General features: G+C 45.4%; 2 protein-coding genes across 3 annotated transcripts in view; both read right to left on the reverse strand.

The window, feature by feature from the left end:
* TMOD4 (tropomodulin 4) overlaps nucleotides 1-14848 on the reverse strand; it is a 28933-nt gene extending 14085 nt beyond the window's left edge. Inside the window, exons 1-2 of one of the 2 annotated variants that reach the window (XM_072114835.1) lie at nucleotides 14757-14848; nucleotides 460-616 (exon numbers count right to left, since the gene is read on the reverse strand). In XM_072114835.1, coding sequence (XP_071970936.1) covers nucleotides 460-579 — 120 coding nt within the window. In that variant the 5' untranslated portion in view covers nucleotides 580-616; nucleotides 14757-14848. Of the gene's footprint in view, nucleotides 1-459; nucleotides 617-8154; nucleotides 8293-14756 lie in introns of those variants that run through there. The other variant, XM_072114836.1, reaches the window with a different exon arrangement.
* Nucleotides 14849-17033: 2185 nt separating this feature from the next.
* Nucleotides 17034-23063, reverse strand: VPS72 (vacuolar protein sorting 72 homolog). The gene is made up of 6 exons (XM_072114838.1): nucleotides 22799-23063; nucleotides 19099-19251; nucleotides 18653-18767; nucleotides 18155-18331; nucleotides 17891-18035; nucleotides 17034-17814 (listed from the first exon to the last, which is right to left on the reverse strand). The coding sequence occupies exons 1-6, from the start codon at nucleotides 22913-22915 to the stop codon at nucleotides 17439-17441; spliced, it is 1083 nt and encodes a 360-aa protein (XP_071970939.1). The 5' UTR covers nucleotides 22916-23063; the 3' UTR covers nucleotides 17034-17438.
* Nucleotides 23064-23076: the final 13 nt, after the last annotated feature.

Consider the following 23076-nt stretch of genomic DNA (forward strand, 5'->3'; position numbering starts at 1 on the left):
AATACTGCCCCCTATGTACAAGAATATAACTACTATAATACTGCCCCCTATGTACAAGAATATAACTACTATAATACTGCCCCCTATGTACAAGAATATAACTACTATAATACTGCCCCCTATGTACAAGAATATAACTACTATAATACTGCCCCCTATGTACAAGAATATAACTACTATAATACTACCCTCTATGTACAGGAATATAACTACTATAATACTGCCTCCTATGTACAAGAATATAACTACTATAATACTGCCCCCTATGTACAGGAATATAACTACTATAATACTGCCCCCTATGTACAAGAATATAACTACTATAATACTGCCCCCTATGTGCAAGAATGTAACTACTATAATACTGCCCCCTATGTACAGGAATATAACTACTATAATACTGCCCCCTATGTACAATAATACACCTACTATAATAATTCCCCTATTGGTCATCAGTACCTCAGGGTCCATCTCCTGTAGCTCTAAGTCCAATTGGGCCAACTCCTCTGCAGACATTCCCCGCATGATCTCATCTTCATCTATGTCCCGGTACTTCTCCAGCTCCTTCTGGTAAGACATGGTGGTGGTGGAGGTGGTGGTGGCTTCTCAGCCCCTTCTAGGGAAGAACAAGAATATAGTAGGTCTTGTTATTTGTCACATCCAAGCTTTCTCCTACATACTGCAGCAGATCTCTCCAGTATTATATGTAATATACAGATCAGTATAAACATCGGTTTCACATAAGTGTCCACCCTGTCTTATCACGTTGTCACATGTGGTACTATAGCAGACAGTAAACTCCATACACTACACTGTGGACAGGAGATTACATGTGAGGAGGTAGCAGGAGATTAGGAGAGATGTATGGAGAGGACTGGGTGAGGACAGGAGATTACATGTGAGGAGGTAGCAGGAGATTAGGAGAGATGTATGGAGAGGACTGGGTGAGGACAGGAGATTACATGTGAGGAGGTAGCAGGAGATTAGGAGAGATGTATGGAGAGGACTGGGTGAGGACTGGAGATTACATGTGATATATATCAGGAGATTAGGAGAGATGTATGGAGAGGACTGGGTGAGGACTGGAGATTACATGTGATATATATCAGGAGATTAGGAGAGATGTATGGAGAGGACTGGGTGAGGACTGGAGATTACATGTGAGGAGATAGCAGGAGATTAGGAGAGATGTATGGAGAGGACAGGGTGAGGACTGGAGATTACATGTGAGGAGATATCAGGAGATTAGGAGAGATGTATGGAGAGGACTGGGTGAGGACTGGAGATTACATGTGATATATATCAGGAGATTAAGAGAGATGTATGGAGAGGACTGGGTGAGGACTGGAGATTACATGTGAGGAGGTAGCAGGAGATTAGGAGAGATGTATGGAGAGGACTGGGTGAGGACTGGAGATTACATGTGAGGAGGTAGCAGGAGATTAGGAGAGATGTATGGAGAGGACTGGGTGAGGACTGGAGATTACATGTGAGGAGATATCAGGAGATTAGGAGAGATGTATGGAGAGGACTGGGTGAGGACTGGAGATTACATGTGAGGAGATATCAGGAGATTAGGAGAGATGTATGGAGAGGACTAGGTGAGGACTGGAGATTACATGTGAGGAGATATCAGGAGATTAGGAGAGATGTATAGAGGGGACAGGGTGAGGACTGGAGATTACATGTGAGGAGGTAGCAGGAGATTAGGAGAGATGTATGGAGAGGACTGGGTGAGGACTGGAGATTACATGTGAGGAGATATCAGGAGATTAGGAGAGATGTATGGAGAGGACTGGGTGAGGACTGGAGATTACATGTGAGGAGATATCAGGAGATTAGGAGAGATGTATGGAGAGGACTGGGTGAGGACTGGAGATTACATGTGAGGAGATATCAGGAGATTAGGAGAGATGTATAGAGGGGACAGGGTGAGGACTGGAGATTACATGTGAGGAGATATCAGGAGATTAGGAGAGATGTATGGAGAGGACTGGGTGAGGACTGTAGATTACATGTGATATATATCAGGAGATTAGGAGAGATGTATGGAGAGGACTGGGTGAGGACAGGAGATTACATGTGAGGAGATATCAGGAGATTAGGAGAGATGTATGGAGAGGACAGGGGGAGGACAGGAGATTACATGTGAGGAGACATCAGGAGATTAGGAGAGATGTATGGAGAGGACAGGGTGAGAACTGGAGATTACATGTGAGGAGGTCACAGGAGATTAGGAGAGATGTATGGAGAGGACTGGGTGAGGACTGGATGTATGGAGAGGACTGGGTGAGGACTAGAGATTACATGTGATATATATCAGGAGATTAGGAGAGATGTATGGAGAGGACTGGGTGAGGACTGGAGATTACATGTGATATATATCAGGAGATTAGGAGAGATGTATGGAGAGGACTGGGTGAGGACTGGAGATTACATGTGAGGAGATATCAGGAGATTAGGAGAGATGTATGGAGAGGACTGGGTGAGGACTGGAGATTACATGTGAGGAGATATCAGGAGATTAGGAGAGATGTATGGAGAGGACAGGGTGAGGACTGGAGATTACATGTGATATATATCAGGAGATTAGGAGAGATGTATGGAGAGGACTGTGTGAGGACTGGAGATTACATGTGATATATATCAGGAGATTAGGAGAGATGTATGGAGAGGACTGGGTGAGGACTGGAGATTACATGTGAAGAGATAGCAGGAGATTAGGAGAGATGTATGGAGAGGACTGGGTGAGGACTGGAGATTACATGTGAGGAGATATCAGGAGATTAGGAGAGATGTATGGAGAGGACTGGGTGAGGACTGTAGATTACATGTGAGGAGATAGCAGGAGATTAGGAGAGATGTATGGAGAGGACAGGGTGAGGACTGGAGATTACATGTGAGGAGGTCACAGGAGAATAGGAGAGATGTATGGAGAGGACTGGGTGAGTACTGGAGATTACATGTGAGGAGATAGCAGGAGATTAGGAGAGATGTATGGAGGGGACAGGTTGTGACATGGAGATGACATGTGAGGAGGTCACAGGAGATTAGGAGAGATGTATGGAGGGGACAGGTTGTGACCTGGAGATTACATGTGAGAAGGTATCAGGAGATTAGGAGAGATGTATGGAGAGGACTGGGTGAGGACTGGAGATTACATGTGAGGAGATATCAGGAGATTAGGAGAGATGTATGGAGAGGACAGGGTGAGGACTGGAGATTACATGTGAGGAGATATCAGGAGATTAGGAGAGATGTATGGAGAGGACTGGGTGAGGACTGGAGATTACATGTGATATATATCAGGAGATTAGGAGAGATGTATGGAGAGGACTGGGTGAGGACTGGAGATTACATGTGATATATATCAGGAGATTAGGAGAGATGTATGGAGAGGACTGGGTGAGGACTGGAGATTACATGTGAGGAGATATCAGGAGATTAGGAGAGATGTATGGAGAGGACAGGTTGTGACCTGGAGATGACATGTGAGGAGGTCACATGAGATTAGGAGAGATGTATGGAGAGGACAGGGGGAGGACTGGAGATTACATGTGATATATATCAGGAGATTAGGAGAGATGTATGGAGGGGATAGGGTGAGGACTGGAGATTACATGTGAGGAGGTATCAGGAGATTAGGAGAGATGTATAGAGGGGACAGGGTGAGGACTGGAGATAACATGTGAGGAGGTATCAGGAGATTAGGAGAGATGTATGGAGAGGACTGGGTGAGGACTGGAGATTACATGTGATATATATCAGGAGATTAGGAGAGATGTATGGAGAGGACTGGGTGAGGACTGGAGATTACATGTGAGGAGGTCACAGGAGATTAGGAGAGATGTATGGAGGGGACAGGTTGTGACCTGGAGATGACATGTGAGGAGGTCACAGGAGAATAGGAGAGATGTATGGAGAGGACATGGTGAGGACTGGAGATTACATGTGAGGAGATAGCAGGAGATTAGGAGAGATGTATGGAGAGGACTGGGTGAGGACTGGAGATTACATGTGAGGAGATAGCAGGAGATTAGGAGAGATGTATGGAGAGGACTGGGTGAGGACTGGAGATTACATGTGAGGAGGTCACAGGAGATTAGGAGAGATGTATGGAGAGGACTGGGTGAGGACTGGAGATTACATGTGAGGAGATAGCAGGAGATTAGGAGAGATGTATGGAGAGGACTGGGTGAGGACTGGAGATTACATGTGAGGAGATAGCAGGAGATTAGGAGAGATGTATGGAGAGGACAGGGTGAGGACTGGAGATTACATGTGAGGAGATATCAGGAGATTAGGAGAGATGTATGGAGAGGACATGGTGAGGACTGGAGATTACATGTGAGGAGATATCAGGAGATTAGGAGAGATGTATGGAGAGGACTGGGTGAGGACTGGAGATTACATGTGATATATATCAGGAGATTAGGATAGATGTATGGAGAGGACTGGGTGAGGACTGTAGATTACATGTGAGGAGGTAGCAGGAGATTAGGAGAGATGTATGGAGAGGACTAGGTGAGGACTGGAGATGACATGTGAGGAGATAGCAGGAGATTAGGAGAGATGTATGGAGAGGACTGGGTGAGGACTGGAGATTACATGTGAGGAGATATCAGGAGATTAGGAGAGATGTATGGAGAGGACAGGGTGAGGACTGGAGATTACATGTGATATATATCAGGAGATTAGGAGAGATGTATGGAGAGGACTGGGTGAGGACTGGAGATTACATGTGATATATATCAGGAGATTAGGAGAGATGTATGGAGAGGACTGGGTGAGGACTGGAGATTACATGTGAGGAGGTATCAGGAGATTAGGAGAGATGTATGGAGAGGACAGGGTGAGGACTGGAGATGACATGTGAGGAGATAGCAGGAGATTAGGAGAGATGTATGGAGAGGACTGGGTGAGGACTGGAGATTACATGTGATATATATCAGGAGATTAGGAGAGATGTATGGAGAGGACTGGGTGAGGACTGGAGATTACATGTGAGGAGATATCAGGAGATTAGGAGAGATGTATGGAGAGGACTGGGTGAGGACTGGAGATTACATGTGATATATATCAGGAGATTAGGAGAGATGTATGGAGAGGACTGGGTGAGGACTGGAGATTACATGTGAGGAGATATCAGGAGATTAGGAGAGGTGTATGGAGAGGACTGGGTGAGGACTGTAGATTACATGTGAGGAGATAGCAGGAGATTAGGAGAGATGTATGGAGAGGGCAGGGTGTGGAGTGAAGATTACATGTGAGGAGATATCAGGAGATTAGGAGAGATGTATGGAGAGGACTGGGTGAGGACTGGAGATTACATGTGAGGAGATATCAGGAGATTAGGAGAGATGTATGGAGAGGACTGGGTGAGGACTGGAGATTACATGTGAGGAGATATCAGGAGATTAGGAGAGATGTATGGAGAGGACTGGGTGAGGACTGGAGATTACATGTGATATATATCAGGAGATTAGTAGAGATGTATGGAGAGGACTGGGTGAGGACTGGAGATTACATGTGATACATATCAGGAGATTAGGAGAGATGTATGGAGAGGACTGGGTGAGGACTGTAGATTACATGTGAGGAGGTAGCAGGAGATTAGTAGAGATGTATGGAGAGGACTGGGTGAGGACTGGAGATTACATGTGAAGAGGTCACAGGAGATTAGGAGAGATGTATGTAGAGGACTGGGTGAGGACTGTAGATTACATGTGAGGAGGTAGCAGGAGATTAGGAGAGATGTATGGAGGGGACAGGTTGTGACCTGGAGATGACATGTGAGGAGGTCACAGGAGAATAGGAGAGATGTATGGAGAGGGCAGGGTTTGGAGTGAAGATTACATGTGAGGAGGTATCAGGAGATTAGGAGAGATGTATGGAGGGCAGGGCCACATCTGCCATGAGGCAAAATGAGAATCTTGCCTCAGGCGGCAGATGCCCAAGCCCTCACGGGAGCGACAGCCTGGGTGTATGTAATGTGGGTAAGAACACAGACGTGATTAATATACAGAGCGGCGCAGTCCTGTTTGGCTGCGCTGCTCTGTTGCTCTGGAGGACCCTGGTGGAATGTGATCACATTATGCCACCTGCGTCCAAGCACAGATCATTTGGCGGGAGAAGTGTTGGGGATGTCAGCGGCTGTGTGGGAGTGATACTAGAGCTAAGTAAGTGATGTATTGTTTTTATTTCTTCAAGTATACTGGGGGGCCGTGCATACTTGGGAGGCTGTACATATTATAATTTATTTGGGGGCCTATATAAAGGATGTTATGTCCCGTGGCCGGGAGAAATCGTAAAGAAGGCTTCTTCCTGATGGAGCAGATCATCACCTGTAAGGTACTAGTTACTAGATGTCACTAATGTCTGTGTCCCTGACTGACTACTAAATGTGTAAGGTAGCATCATCGGGCGTGGTGGGGCGGGGGTGGGGGGTAGCATTTTCAATTTTCATCTCAGGTAGCAAAGAGGCTAGAATTGGCCCTGATGGAGAGGACAGGGTGTGCATCATACAGTGTGGACGGACATTTCTTCATTAAGGGGGCTGCTGCTGGTTGAGACAAAAGAGGCTGCTGCTGGTGTACACATTTCATTAATGAGAGCTGATGGACAATATATTAATAAGGGAAGCTGCTTCTAGACAGTATACAGGCAGTCCCCTGTACTTAAGAACACCTGACTTACATACGACCCGTAGTAGTTATCAATGGTGCCTGTAACTAAGATTTAGTGTTAATCCTGGTTCTTTGACAATTGGATTTTAAAAATGTTAGATTGTCATAAGAGGCCAAAAAAATTTTAACTGGGGTTACAATAATAAAGTATACGGTTCCGACTTACATAAAAACTCAACTTAAGAACAAACCTACAGAACCTATCTTGTATGTAACCCGGGGACTGCCTGTATTAATAAGGGAAGCTGCTCCTGGACAGTATATTAATAAGGGAAGCTGTTCCTGAACAGTATACAGGCAGTCCCCAGGTTACGTACAAGATAGGGTCTGGAGGTTTGTTCTTAAGTTGAATTTGTATGTAACTGGAAACTGTATATTTTATAATTGAAGTTCTACACAATTTTTTTTTGTCCCAGTGACAATTGGAGTTTCAAAATGTTTTGCTGTAATTGGACCGAGGATTATCAATAAAGCTTCATTACAGACACTTTACAGCTGATCATTGCAGTCTAGGACTATAGTAACATCCAGAGAGCTTCACCAGAGGTCACAGGGGGCAGAGGGGTCCGTCTGTAACTAGGGGTTGTCTGTAAGTCGGGTGTCCTTAAGTAGGGGACCGCCTGTATTAATAAGGGAAGCTGCTGCTGGACAGTATATTAATAAGGGAAGCTGCTGCTGGACAGTATATTAATAAGGGAAGCTTCTGCTGGACAGTATATTAATAAGGGAAGCTGCTGCTGGACAGTATATTAATAAGGGAAGCTGCTGCTGGACAGTATACTAATAAGGGAAGCTCGCAGGTACTTGCTCGTTTGTCACATGTCAGCGAGCTGGAGAGGAGGAGGAGGGATGAGCACTGTGGGAAACATATCCGGACACAAATGGTACAAATAGGTCCACATTACAGCCGTGTGAATGCGGTGTAGGAGTATGGTGCGGTGTGTATATATGTTAGCTGAGTTTAGATATATGGGGCCACAAACTGGGGCAGAATGGAGTATTCATACAGCACTATACAATGTACACATAATACTGGCTTAAAGAGTACAAAAAACACTTTACCATGGATAATACCGCCATATTGTGCATACATACACATATAAATAGTGGATATATAATATCACTATACTGTGTAAACATAATACTGGCTGTATAATACTACCATATGGTGCTTAGATACTACCAGCATACAATGTATAATTAATAGCAACGTATGATGGATAAATAATAGCAGAATACAGTAAAAAAATATATAAATAATGACTTCAAACAGTGCATTAATATACCGCCACACTGTTTCAATAGAATACCGTAATACAGTACACAAATACTCTCATAATACAGCACACATACACAACATGTCTCCCACCACGGAGTGACGAATGTCATACACATAATACCGCCATACTATAGCATAGTAATAGTAGAGGACACCCCGTGTATAATGGACACCCCCATGTATACCCACCAGACGGGTCACACAGAGTCTCCTCAGGATCAATGGAGAGTCCTGAGCCGAGGCGTCACGGTCCCAACCTCATCTCCCACCGCAGGCAACAAACAGTTAATCAGCTCCAGAAAACAAACTGACTCAGCGCCAGGGAGATCCGTATCTACACCGACACCAGGAGGAGTATACAGGAGAAGTAGTACTGTGCACTGCCCGAGTATACAGGAGAAGTAGTACTGTGCACTGCCCGAGTATACAGGAGAAGTAGTACTGTGCACTGCCCGAGTATACAGGAGAAGTAGTACTGTGCACTGTATATATATACAGGAGAAGTAGTACTGTGCACTGTATATATATAGGAGAAGTAGTACTGTGCACTGTATATATACAGGAGAAGTAGTACTGTGCACTGTATATATATAGGAGAAGTAGTACTGTGCACTGTATATATACAGGAGAAGTAGTACTGTGCACTGCCCGAGTATACAGGAGAAGTAGTACTGTGCACTGCCCGAGTATACAGGAGAAGTAGTACTGTGCACTGTATATATATACAGGAGAAGTAGTACTGTGCACTGTATATATATATACAGGAGAAGTAGTACTGTGCACTGCCCGAGTATACAGGAGAAGTAGTACTGTGCACTGTATATATACAGGAGAAGTAGTACTGTGCACTGTATATATATACAGGAGAAGTAGTACTCTGCACTGTATATATACAGGAGAAGTAGTACTGTGCACTGTCCATATATACAGGAGAAGTAGTACTGTGCACTGTATATATACACAGGAGAAGTAGTACTGTGCACTGCCCGAGTATACAGGAGAAGTAGTACTGTGCACTGTATATATACAGGAGAAGTAGTACTGTGCACTGTATATATACAGGAGAAGTAGTACTGTGCACTGCCCGAGTATACAGGAGAAGTAGTACTGTGCACTGCCCGAGTATACAGGAGAAGCAGTACTGTCCATATACACGCTCCAAACAATACTGGATCTGGCGGGACAGTCATAGATTTCGGGCTCTGTCCCTGGCAGAGGGAGGTAGGTCCCAGGTCCTCTGGTTACAGACAGAGTTGAATCCCTTGATATGTCTATTTGATGACAGCATTGTCCAGGACCTGGACTGCTGTGGGGGAACAGGGATAAGTGAGTATCTGGTGTATTTTTTTAATCATTCAATAAGCATAATAGGAGGAAGGGGCACACAAGTCCTCCCTCCCATCTTCTATATCCTCTCTGATGAGGCTTCACGCCTTAGGTTGCGTTCTCGTGTTTAGTTTTAAAGCCAAATGTAGTTGTGGATCATAAAAGCTGCATCAGAAAACCTGAATATGTGGACACAGCCCTAGGAGGAGGGATCCACATGTGATAATGGACAGTTTAGCTATGTTAATGGAAAGGGTTAAACTTTTGGAGGGAAAGTTTCCCTCCAAAACTTGAGGTATATTTCTGTCAGGATGGTGACAGTTTTGATTGGACGGTTTAGTTATCCTATCAGGAGCTGTTGTCACCTGAGTTACTTTCCTGCCCCCCAGTGACAGCAGCTGATAGGTTTATGTCATGACCTATGACAGATGGTTTCCAGGGGATCTCTAAGATCTGCCCAGCGATTGTTTAGGATTGGTTCTGTCATACAGAATGTTACTGTTTTCTATATAAACCGGACTTTGAGGACTGGGTCCTGTTCGTGCAGCGCCCATCACTCAGGAACTCTTATTATGAAGACCCCACCACCCTCCTAATTTTCTTTATATTTTGGTCATGGCCTCTATAGTAGCTAGGCCGGGTAAGACGCTCATGGTGTCAGTGGACAGTAAGCTGTAGGTCCAGATGTCTCCAAATGTGGCGTCTTTACCTCATACAGTCAGAAGTGGTGCTATGGTTTTTGTTTTTTAATCCTAGACAACCCCTTTAAGCAGAGTAATCCCTGATCCCTGTGCTGTGTGACCCACAGAGAGGTATTTGCCATTATGGGCCTAGGTCCTGGTGTTCATAGTTATGCAAGGTCCCTGCGTTCACCTCACAGATTTACAACACACAAAGTACAGGAGAGGAGTATCTAATGATACTGTCTGCTAAACTGTGTATCTAATCCTATCCTGTGTGATACTGTCTGCTAAACTGTGTATCTAATCGTATCATGTGTGATACTGTCTGCTGAGCTGTGTATCTAATCCTACCCTGTGTGATACTGTCTGCTAAACTGTGTATCTAATCCTATCCTGTGTGATACTGTCTGCTGAGCCGTGTATCTAATCCTCTCCTGTGTGATACTGTCTGCTAAACTGTGTATCTAATCGCATCATGTGTGATACTCTGCTAAATTGTGTATCTAATCCTATCCTGTGTGATACTGCTGAGCTGTGTATCTAATCCTATCATGTGTGATACTATCTGCTAAACTGTGTATCTAATCGTATCATGTGTGATACTGTCTGCTGAGCTGTGTATCTAATCCTATCCTGTGTGATACTGTCTGCTGAGCTGTGTATCTAATCCTGTGTGATACTGTCTACTGAGCTGTGTATCTAATCCTATCCTGTGTGATACTGTCTGCTGAGCTGTGTATCTAATCCTATCATGTGTGATACAGTCTGCTGAGCTGTGTATCTAATCCTACCCTGTGTGATACTGTCTGCTGAGCTGTGTATCTAATCCTATCCTGTGTGATACTGTCTGCTGAGCTGTGTATCTAATCATATCCTGTGTGATACTGCCTGCTGAGCTGTGTATCTAATCCTAGCATGTGTGATACAGTCTGCTGAGCTGTGTATCTAATCCTACCCTGTGTGATACTGACTGCTGAGCTGTGTATCTAACCCTACCCTGTGTGATACTGTGTGCTAAGCCTTGTATCTAATCCCATGTGTGATACTGCACTGCTTCATATATAAATAAGAGGAGGATTATGGGAAATATGGAGATTGTAGGGATACTGCCCCTTTAAGAGTCAGGTCTGAAAGCTTGAGGGGAAGCTCTATGTTCTGGCCCAGCCTGAGCTTATCCCTTTCTATCTGCATCGCTGCTTCCAAAAAGTTCACCCTACCCCCTGAGGGCCATGTAACTCTTTATATGCCATCCAGGACACAGCCATCACTCTCCTCAGAAACCGTCATCAGGCGGCAGGACATCATTCCTCTACATGTGACACGAAAAGAAAAGGGAATTCACCAGACTCTCCAGGACTGTCACATTTACATCCAGAGATCTAATTACAACTGCATTATAAGGACTTACCACCAGTGCAGAGAACAAGGCACAGCAGTGTGTGGACACTCCCCCCAGTGCAGAGAACAAGGCACAGCAGTGTGAGGACACTCCCCCCCCAGAGCAGAGAACAAGGCACAGCAGTGTGAGGACACTCCCCCCAGTGCAGAGAACAAGGCACAGCAGTGTGAGGACACTCCCCTCAGTGCAGAGAACAAGGCACAGCAGTGTGAGGACACTCCCCCCAGTGCAGAGAACAAGGCACTGCAGTGTGTGGACACTCCCCCCAGTGCAGAGAACAAGGCACAGCAGTGTGAGGACACTCCCCCCCCAGAGCAGAGAACAAGGCACAGCAGTGTGAGGACACTCCCCCCAGTGCAGAGAACAAGGCACAGCAGTGTGAGGACACTCCCCTCAGTGCAGAGAACAAGGCACAGCAGTGTGAGGACACTCCCCCCAGTGCAGAGAACAAGGCACTGCAGTGTGTGGACACTCCCCCCAGTGCAGAGAACAAGGCACAGCAGTGTGAGGACACTCCCCCCAGTGCAGAGAACAAGGCACAGCAGTGTGAGGACACTCCCCCCAGTGCAGAGAACAAGGCACTGCAGTGTGTGGACACTCCCCCCAGTGCAGAGAACAAGGCACAGCAGTGTGAGGACACTCCCCCCCCCCCCCCCCCAGAGCAGAGAACAAGGCACAGCAGTGTGAGGACACTCCCCCCAGTGCAGAGAACAAGGCACAGCAGTGTGAGGACACTCCCCTCAGTGCAGAGAACAAGGCACAGCAGTGTGAGGACACTCCCCTCAGTGCAGAGAACAAGGCACAGCAGTGTGTGGACACTCCCCCCAGTGCAGAGAACAAGGCACAGCAGTGTGTGGACACTCCCCTCAGTGCAGAGAACAAGGCACAGCAGTGTGAGAACACTCCCCCCAGTGCAGAGAACAAGGCACAGCAGTGTGAGGACACTACCCCCAGTGCAGAGAACAAGGCACAGCAGTGTGAGGACACTTCCCCCCAGTGCAGAGATCTAATTTCAACTGCACTATAAGGACTTACCAACAGTGCAGAAAACTAAGAGCACAGCAGTGTGAGAACACAGCCCCCCACCCATGCAGAGAACTAAGCACAGCAGTGTGTGGACTCCCTCCCCCCCACCCCCACCCCCAGTGCAGAGAACTAAGTGCACAGAACTAAGTGCACAGCAGTGTGAGGACACTCCCCCCCCAGTGCAGAGAACAAGGCACAGCAGTGTGAGGACACTCCCCCCCCAGTGCAGAGAACTAAGTGCACAGCAGTGTGAGGACACTTCCCCCCCCTTCCCCGTGCAAAGAACCAAGAGCTCAGCAGTGTGAGGACACTCCCCCCCAGTGCAAAGAACTAATTCCACAGCAGTGTGTGGACACTCCCCTCAGTGCAGAGATCTAATTTCAACTGCACTATAAGGACTTACCAACAGTGCAGAGAACTAAGAGCACAGCAGTGTGAGAACATCCCCCCCCCCACACCCATGCAGAGAACTAAGCACAGCAGTGTGTGGATTCCCTTCCCCCCCCCACCACCAGTGCAGAGAACTAAGTGCAGAGAACTAAGTGCACAGCAGTGTGAGGACACTCCCCCCAGTGCAGAGAACTAAGAGCACAGAAGAAGTGCTCTTAGCAGCGTGGAACGAGTTGTCTTTCACACTTTCCCTTCTCCTGCTAAGGATATCCTTCTGTGCCACATGAATGTTTTTTAAGGAAGGAATAAAAACAAAGATGTTTTTAACTTGTGATGAGTGCCAACTCTTTCCAGGAACTAAGAGCACAGCAGTGTGAGGACACTCTCCTGAGCAGAAAATTAAGAGGAAAAGCAGTACAAGGACACAACCCCAGTGCAAAGAACTAAGCACAGCAGTGTGAGGACACCCCCAGTGCAGAGATCTAAGAGCACAGGAGTGTAAGGACACTCCCCCAAGTCCAGAGAACTAAGCACAGCAAAGTGAGGACATTCTCCCAACTGCAAAGATCTAAGCACAGCAATGTGAAGACACCCCCAGTGCAGAGATCTAAGAGCACAGGAGTGTGAGGACATTCCCCCCCCAGTGCAGAGAACTAAGCACAGCAGTGTGTGGACACCCCTCCCCAGAGTGCAGAGAACTAGCAGAACCGCATTGTGAGGACACACCAGTGCAGAGAATTAAGAGCACAGCTGTGTGAGGGCATATCCCAGTACAGAGAACTAAGAGCACAGCAGTATGAGGACAAGCCCCCAAGAGCACTTGGAGGATCCTAGGATAACCATATTTCACAGTACTGCTGCTACTACAACATACACATCTCTCCAGGGCTGGTAGCTAATAAAGGCAGATTCCCCTTAAGATTTAAGTATAGAAAAGTGAGGGTCTATGAAGCAGTTCGATGCTGAGAGCTTAGAGCACAGCAGTGTCAGGACATGTCTCCAAAAGCTACAAACTTGGAATTTCAACAGTCCTGCTGCTACCAATAACAAACCTCTCCAAGGACAATACATTACACACATCCCCATGGATAATACCCAACACACCGCCAGCAGCTTTGCATGATCACACCTGCTGACCGATCCCTTTAAATAATGTCCCTTTCCATATATACCGGAAAACAGCAGACAAGATATCCACCTATATACTGTATATATATATATATATATACACGCACACACACATTCCCAGCAACACCCCCCCACCACCACCACCACCATTATATAGAACCACCTGTCTGTGCCCGATCCCTGAGGGGCCCTCGTTAAAAATAATCCCCCCTTGCAAGCTCCTTAACTCTGTAAGACAACACAGCAGCTGCAGCAGGACCTGCGGCTCACCCATGGGGATCGCTGCTGTAAAGTCAGCGCAGCGCCCTGGGATTTACACTGATCCCTACCAGATCCCGAGGATCTACAGATTTGGGAGAGGGATTTTTGAATATTTTTGGTTTTCGAAATATTGGATCTAGGACTATGTCTCCCAGCTGTCAGCTCCGCGGGGAGGTCAGTCCCTGCCACACACAAATATGGTGCGGAGCCGTCCAGGACCCTAAACTGGGATATTTTGGGCACCGAGCCCCCCACCCCACCCCTTCCTTCCCAGACTGACATAAACTTTCCAAGAGCTAACAATATTCCACCATAAAACATCAATCTCGGCCTTCAGAGGAGTTAAAAATCTAATTTTTTAAAACCAAATTACGTTCAAATTTTTTTTTTTTTTCAAAAAGTTACAAAAAGTTCCGATGCAAAGTATTTAGAACTTAACGAAGTTTTTACAGTCACATTTCAAGAACGTATAAAGTTTTAGGATCTAAGGACGTGAAAAAAATGCAATAAAAAAAAAAATTTGCAGAACATATGCAGAAGAAAAAGTGTCGATTGTCCTAAAATATCAGCATGCTTACCTTGTGACTCTCCTGCGTGCTGAGTGAGGGGGGTCTGAGCGAGCCTGAAAAGGGGATCCTGGTGGAAGGGGTGTGACCCTGCTGTCATTAGGCTCCAGCTGCTGGACGCATTCTTCTGGCCTCCGGCGGACACCTAGTGGTCACCCCTGGGTACTGCAGCCTTGGACACCCCATCACCTGCTCCGAAAACTCACTAACACCAGAGAGAAGCAGAGACATTACGTAAGAGAAGAGCCCTGCACACATGAAAAACATAAAGGGAAAAATAAAAAAAACTTAAAAAATTGTAAAATGGTAAAGATTAGGTTTTACCCCGCATGAGGCGCTGCCACGTTTGCCATGAATCAAGAAAGTTTCTGAAATACAAAAAGTTTTTGTACATTTTTTTTTTACTAAATTTTATTATCCATAAATGTACATTTAGTGCAATTTGGAAAAAAAATTGCCTAAAAAAAAAAAATATACAGTTAACAAACGCAACTAAAAACAAAAGAAAATTCATGTTCAAGTTTAAATTAAGTGAAAAAAAAAGTTTTCATTGTAAAGGATCAAAAAATAAAGAAAAATCTATAAAAAAATACAATTTAAAGTGAATTCAGTAAAAATATTATTTGAAAAAAATAAAATAGTAAGAGTAATTAAAAAAAAAAAATCATGCTTTTTTTTTTTTTTTTTTTTTTTTTTTTTAAAAGCCCCTCAAGAAATAGGGTAAATTTATCAAGTGACAAAAAAAATCCCAAAAAACTCTAAAAGATGAATTTGTCATAATATCACAAATAGAATGGTTCTACAATAAATAAATTCAATAGTATTTTTTTACATTTTTTTAGCATTTTTTTTTTACTAAAGAAAAACTTGAGTTGACATCACACATACAGGGCTGTGACATTACTTAAATTTTATATATCCATACATATAATACCTTAAGTTTTTTTTTTTTTTTAAGAAATTTTAAGCTTGACGTAGTGCATTTCACCCGATTTGCTATTAACTTGATATTTAATATTAATAGGATGTAGGATAAAAATTTGACAACAATTTAAGAGAGAAAAAAAAAAAACGAAGTCATTTTGGATAATGTGTTTTTTCTTATAATTATGGTTATTTATAAAGCTTTGGAAAAAAAAAAAAAAAACACACACACACTTTACTTTATACTGACACTGGTCTCTCCAGTCCCTTTGGACATGAATCTAAGGAACAGAAGTGGCAGAATGTTTTCTTAGCTGTCCTCCTATGACACCTGTGCAGTCACCGGGGGAGGGGGGAAGGACAGGGCCTCTTACTAAAAGGAGAAACCCATCACAGATGATTCTATGATCTTATTATTTTCCTTTTTTTTTTTTTTTTTTTTGAGATTTTTGTTTGGCTTCAGAATTTTCATAAAGCTTTAATTTTCTATAAAGTTTTTGACTTCTTTTTAAAAGGCACCTACCCCCCAGAATGAAGGACTGTATGCAAATGAGCCAGAGGGGCTTCATCCTGGTGGTAGATGCCTTTAAACTAGATTTCAGATTCTTTATCACAGAACTTTTATTGTGTGTTGGGAGGGGGTGACACATGTTCTGCACAGTGTAACAGACTGTGAAACTGCGGCACGGAGGGGTTCTGGTAACACAGTCATTAGCATAGTCACAGTGCCTGGATCTATGATGGATTTTGGCGGTAGATTTCCTTTTCATTTTATTTGTAACTTTGCTAGAAGTGAAGCTGAAGATCGGGACGGCTGTGGGATAGATCCTGCAGTGATTTCTAGCACCGCTCTGATACAAGACCGTGTCTCCCCTCATAACCTTTACATATCACCTCTTGTCGCTATCCCCCCCCCCCCCACCATGTGCATTGTCAGCCCTCATGGTCCTTCGCTTGTCACTGCAGTTTTGTATTTTGTACTTGCACCTGTTTTTGTCCGAATGTAATGTATGTGACCCCACAATGGGGGCATCCACAATTCTATCTAGCGTCCGGTCTGGGTGGACCGGATGGCACTGATTCACCCTTCAGCAAGGAATTTTCCTAAAAATACGTACTTTTTAACCCCACTTATTATGTCCAGCCACCAGAGCCAGACAATTTTGCGTGGGGTCAGGTGGCCGAACTCGATCACATCGGCTCCTCTCTACCCATAAACCCATTAGCAATAGCTGCGCGGTGCCCCCAGTCTGTGTTAATGTACAGGTCCTTGATATTTTATGGGGGTACAGTGTATACACCACTATACAGGGTGCTGCAGCCTTCTACAGACCACCAAAGCCACGAATCACACGTAGAACATGAAACCATCAGACGTGTTTATTGCAGGTTACAGTACAAAAAAAAAAAAACAATCCGGGTCGAGATATTTTTAGCAAAGTCAGTTTCAACAAGTAGCAGCACTCTGATTGGATGCCGGGGTCCAGTGGGAAATATTCCATTATGAAGGAGGAGTCCGGTGCTACATTAACTGATGGGATTTGGTCCAATATTTTACAAAAGAAAAATACTATAAAAATACATAAATCATGGTGGTGCAGGAGGAGAGATCCATCACCCGACTCCTCCCTCCTGTCACATGTCTGGCTGAAGAGGGGTGTGGTAACGGTGATAAGCCACTCCCTTCCCTCCTCAGGGAGCAGCATCGCCCTCTAGAGGACATAACTTGGTACATAGACTTGTAGAACGTGAATGACCCATCCCTGGTCACTATGTAGTCGGGACGCTCTGCTTGATGACGATCTTCTGCCGTGTGTTGCGCTGCGCGGAGTCCTGCGCTGTCGCTGTGGAACCCATGGAAGCGGCAGCCATGGCGGCGTTGGGCAGGCCGTGTGCGGTGATGTATTTCTTATAAGCTTCGCGGATGACCTTGAAGGCACGGCCGTTGTAATAGGGGATGTCGGTGATGGGGTCCCGGTATTGCGCCGGCTTATGGGTGACCGGGCACAGCTCTCGGATGGGGAGTCTGGGTTTATTTCTGGGGAAAATACGCTCAAAAGTCTCGTCATCTGAGAAGGTGATGAAGGTGCGGGAACACTTGCCGGGAGGGGGCGCTACGGAGTCACCATTCTGCTCATGCTCCAACCTGGAAGACAGATGTAGGTGCCTTAGTATAAGAGGTCACCACCCCCAATAATAGCCGTGTTTAGAGGAGCACTCACCCTTCCACGTCCACGTTCTCCTCCTTCACGCTGACATCAGTGATGAGCGGCATGGCCACCGAGTGGTAGCAGATGGTCGGCCCCACGCACCGCCTCTTCTTCTGTACCTGCTTCTTCTTGTCCGCCTCTAAACGTTCATAGTTTTCTGAAAAAACAAGACATGAACGTTGTGGAGACAGTAAGAGACGCCTAGGCCAAAAAATAAAGTATTGTGCAATATAGTGCCAACAAGCCGTGCACCCGTGGCTGGCACCATGCACATACCTAGAGAGCGGATGTTGATCTCCTCTGTGATTTTGGCCTCCTCCAGCAGCTCCTCCTGGGTCAAGGGTCTGTCAGGGTGGGGTCCTTTCTTCTTACGGGACTGCACCTGTCTCTCCTGTACTCTCAGGAAGGTCTGCCGCGTGTGCTCCGTGGTAGACTGCCGCATCTGCTTACGGCCTAGGGTTAAAGGGGTATTCTGAGCAATACAGGTTCACAAGTTTATGCCCAACGTATGATCAGGGGGGAACCTCACATATTCCACGAGACCCTTTAAGTAATTAAAGGAAATCTACCACCAGGATGAAAGACTGTATGCAAATGAGCCAGAGGGGCTCTGTGCTGCATTAACACCTATGCAGCCCGGAGCCCTTCATTCTCATTTGCATACAGTCCTTCATCCTGGTGGGAGATGCCCTTTAAAGAGGACTACAAGACTACGGAGAGAAATAGCTCACATACACAAGCCTTAGTTATATATCCCAGTGGTGTAACACTTACTCTCAGCACTCTCTTCGGTGGCCTCCTGCGGTGGAGGTCTCTCCGGTCGGCTTTTGGGTGCGGTGCTGGCCTCAGGTTTGGGCTTCGGTTTAGGTTTCAAGAGCTGAATGGGCTCCTGGAGGGGGAGGAGACAATAAAAAGATGTAGAGACTACACAGGGCAGAGGTGTAATGTAGCCCACCCTACCCCCAAGTGCTCGGTTCTTTCGTGTGGCCCCTCGTCTGTGACCCATGAGGCCCTGGACCCTCAGTTGCTTCTTCCCATAATGTATCTGACAGGTCTTTGACCACATGCTCCATGATGGAACCCTTCACCCCATGACCCCTGACCTGGTTGTACAAGCATCTTATTGCTCAGCTCCTTCCACTGATCACTTGCTCCTCATAGATCTCTCCACTAGGAGGCGCCAGTGTTCCAGCTGTTGTCTCCTAATTTCCGCCGCTCACCTTATAGGCCTTGGTCACGACCCTGCGCTTCTTCTTGGGCTCGTCCTCCTCGTGGTCGCTGGTGGGTTCATCCCCTTCGTCAATGTCAAAGTCGGAGTCCACCTCATCCTCGCTCTCGGAGCGAACCTCGTTATATTCGTCATCCCCAGATTCCTAAGGACACAAAAATAAGAGTTACTGAGCTACAGAAAGGGGGGCGCTCACATCTCTGATCATAGAGGGGTAAGTGCCTCCATAGGTAAGTAACCCCTCAAATGTCATTGTGTGCCATTCTTTTTTTTTTTTTTTTAATATTTATGTTTTATTCGATTTTATACATACATAATATACAACACTTGGGTACGCAGACCCTTTAAAATAACCCCCCCCACCCTCCTCCCCCCCTTCAAACAATAAAACATCACTTTGTCTCTGAAGGTGAAAAAACTGTTTTAAAAGATTTTTGTTTTAAGTTATTGATTTTCCTTCCCTAACACGACATCTGGAAGTACGAAGTGTCTGCCCGAGACCCCTCTGTGATCACATCCAATGGGAGAAGACTCGCAAATTCCACCCGGTTCCATTTTCTCTATATTTGTAACGGACCTAATGTGCCCCTCAAACTCTCAGTCACATACCATTCTGTCAGTGTGAACGGTTGCATTATTTGGACCCTTTCCTCTTGAGACATACAATGTGCAATAAACATTCGCCACTTTTTAAAGAAATTTTTTGCCAGTTTGCTCTTATTTCGCTCCGTTTGCATCCTTTCTACATGTAAAAGCTTATTCATCTGGTCAGTAATCAGTGCGGTCGCTGGCATTGTTTCCTGTAGCCAATGTTGTAATATACACCTTTTTGTCACCAGACAGATCACATGAAACAGTTTAGGTAAATAGAGGGGGGTTAGCTCCCATTGTTTCATCTCTAAAATGAAATATATATACCAGAGGGTGCAGTGGTATTTCCCACCCCCACAACGAGGTGCATAATCTTTTAATCTGTTCCCACAGTTCTACTATTTTCGGGGCATGTCCATAGACCGTGCCATAGATCTGTGCCCGGTTCTTTACACTTCGGACAATTAATTATCCTATCCGGGTGTAATGGAGAGGGTGGTAAATTAAACCCATAAATAGCTCTGTGGATTATACGATAATGTGTATCTCGCCATACCCCATTTAAAACTTGCTGTCCTTAGTATCCATCCATCCTTCCTGGATCTTTTTCCCTATGTCTTCCCCCTCTATTACTGTTGCCCATAGATCAAATGCCCGCTCCGCCACTCCTTTAGTCCATTCATCTCTTAGTCTTTTATATGTTAGGGATATGTTGGAACCCCTTGATCCCACCAGTATTGTGTTGTCAAATAGGTCCAGACAATGGTGATCTATGATCACATGATACAGACCTGCTCTACTCCCGGTGCGTTGCCCTCCGAGGACGCCTCTGTCCTCTTACACAAATAGAAGCAAATGGATGAAGGATGAGGATCGCACTCTGGCTTGCTTGTATCCAAAATATGAAAAACTTTATTAACGCATGGAAGCAGCGATACAAAAAATTGGAATAAAATCTGACGCGTTTCTGACCTTTGCGGTCCTTAGTCGTAGATGATCTGACCGCAAAGGTCAGAAACGCGTCAGATTTTATTCCAATTTTTTGTATCGCTGCTTCCATGCGTTAATAAAGTTTTTCATATTTTGGATACAAGCAAGCCAGAGTGCGATCCTCATCCTTCATCCATTTGCTTCTATGTGTTGTCAAATACATTGTTGGTTGTTTCCTTACTTACATCTCTTAATTTGTTCATTATAGACGATTTTATTTGTGCATACTGAATAAAGTTTGAGGGGCCTAGATCATATTTCGCCTCTATTTCCTCTCGTGTCAACCAGCGTGGGTCTGTTTCATGCAGTAGGTGCTGCACTCTTAATATCCCTTTATCTCTGCATTTGTGAAAAAGTTTATTCGTTCTGCCCTGTTGGAATGCCGGCCAAGTCCATAATGGTAAATGTTTGGAGATCTGACATGAAACTCCAGATTTTTTCCTTAAGCATTTCCATTATTGTGTCTCTGCATATGACTGCTTTCTTTAGGGGTAGTGGTATTGTATTTAATGGGGCATGCAGAAGGGCTGCTAATGAATATGGGTGTGTGAATGCTGATTCGAGTTCATAGTCCGAGTATGCACTCGTCCCTTTTACCCAATCAAAAATGTTTCTCCCCAAGCATGCTAAATTGTATATTCTAACCCTTGGTGTGTTTATTCCTCCCATTTCCCTGGATGCTCCTAATTTGTCCCTGTGTATGCGGGGTCTCTTCCCCTTCCATAAGAAGGTAAAGAAAGCCTTCTCCAACCTTTTTGGGTCTATATGTTTCAGTAGCATTGGGATCGTTTGCAGTGGGTAGAGCAGTTTGGACATGCTCATCATTTTTAAAAGATGATTTCTGCCCAGTAGAGAGAGAGGAAGACCTTGCCATTTGTCCAATTCCTGAGTTATCTTTCTTGTGTGCCATTCTTACATGATACAATCTATACTACTGCTCATCCTAAGCCTCCTGATTCATGAATAGAATACAAGAGCTGCACACATAGCAAAAACTGCGAGGGAGACGAGGGAGGATAGGTGCTGATATAGGAGAGTCACCCCACAAATATATTATGTGTCCTCCCTACATCACACATCATATACTACTGCTCATCCTGAGCCCCCTGATTCATTGATAGAATGCCTGGGCTACAGAAAGAAGAACTGCAAAGAAGGTTGGGGGGGGGGGGGGGGTGCGGTTTAGCTAAGTCACCCCTCAAACACACTGTATTTTTCCTTCCCGAATCATATAACCTATACCGCTGCTCATCCTGAGCTCTCTGCTTCATGAATAGAATTCAAGATCTACAGTAAAGAATGGTAAACATAAGAGAAGCTGCATAAAAGATCACACAATCTATACTACTGCTCATCCTGAGCCTCCTGATTCACGAATAAATTACAAAACTGTCTGTAATCTATAAGAATGCTCATCCTGAGCCCCCTGATTCATTGATAGAATGCCTGGGCTACAGAAAGAAGAACTGCAAAGAAGGTTGGGGGGGGGGGGGGTGCGGTATAGGTAAGTCACCCCTCAAACACACTGTATTTTTCCTTCCCGAATCATATAACCTATACCGCTGCTCATCCTGAGCTCTCTGCTTCATGAATAGAATTCAAGATCTACAGTAAAGAATGGTAAACATAAGAGAAGCTGCATAAAAGATCACACAATCTATACTACTGCTCATCCTGAGCCTCCCGATTCACGAATAAATTACAAAACTGGCTGTAATCTATAAGAGTGCTCATCCTGAGCCCCCTGGTACATTAACGGCAGGTAGAGAACTGCAGTCAGAACCGAAACACACACAAAAGAGAAGAATGGTTAAGTGTCATTACAGTCATCACTCCCAAATGCACCTTATACCCCAGAAATAAGACTGCTCATCCAGAGCCTCCTGTTTTGTTTAAATAAGCGAGACCCCCCCCACCCCATGACAGGACTCAAATATCTGGCACTAATCTATAACAGAGCTCATCCTGCGCCTCCTGGTTCATGATCAGAATGTAAGAGCTGCAGTAAAGACTGACACACGTAAAGCAGGAGCAGGACTGCTATGAAGGAGGAGGACTACTAGTCCCAGCATGGTCCTCTGTGCATGCTGGGAGATGTAGTTCGGCCTCACCTCATTGAAACCTCCATAGGTCGTCTTATAGAACTCGTCTTCCTCCTCCCGGTCCAGCAGGCCGGACATGCGGTTTCCCGCCGTCTTCCGGGGCGCTCTACTCTCCACCAGGCTCATCTTGCGGTTCTAGATATCGGCCAGCGACTAGACGGGTCTGCGGCGCTAGGAGAAACAACCGAGCGCCGAACGGCCAGCGGGGCAGCCAATCATCGGACAGAACGGAGAAGAGCAGCTGAGCTCAGCCAATAGGAGAAGAGGTAAGATGCGTGACGTCGGCG

The sequence above is a fragment of the Engystomops pustulosus genome, chromosome 7 (assembly GCF_040894005.1).
Source record: "Engystomops pustulosus chromosome 7, aEngPut4.maternal, whole genome shotgun sequence".
In the NCBI taxonomy this organism is placed as follows: Eukaryota; Metazoa; Chordata; class Amphibia; order Anura; family Leptodactylidae; genus Engystomops; species Engystomops pustulosus.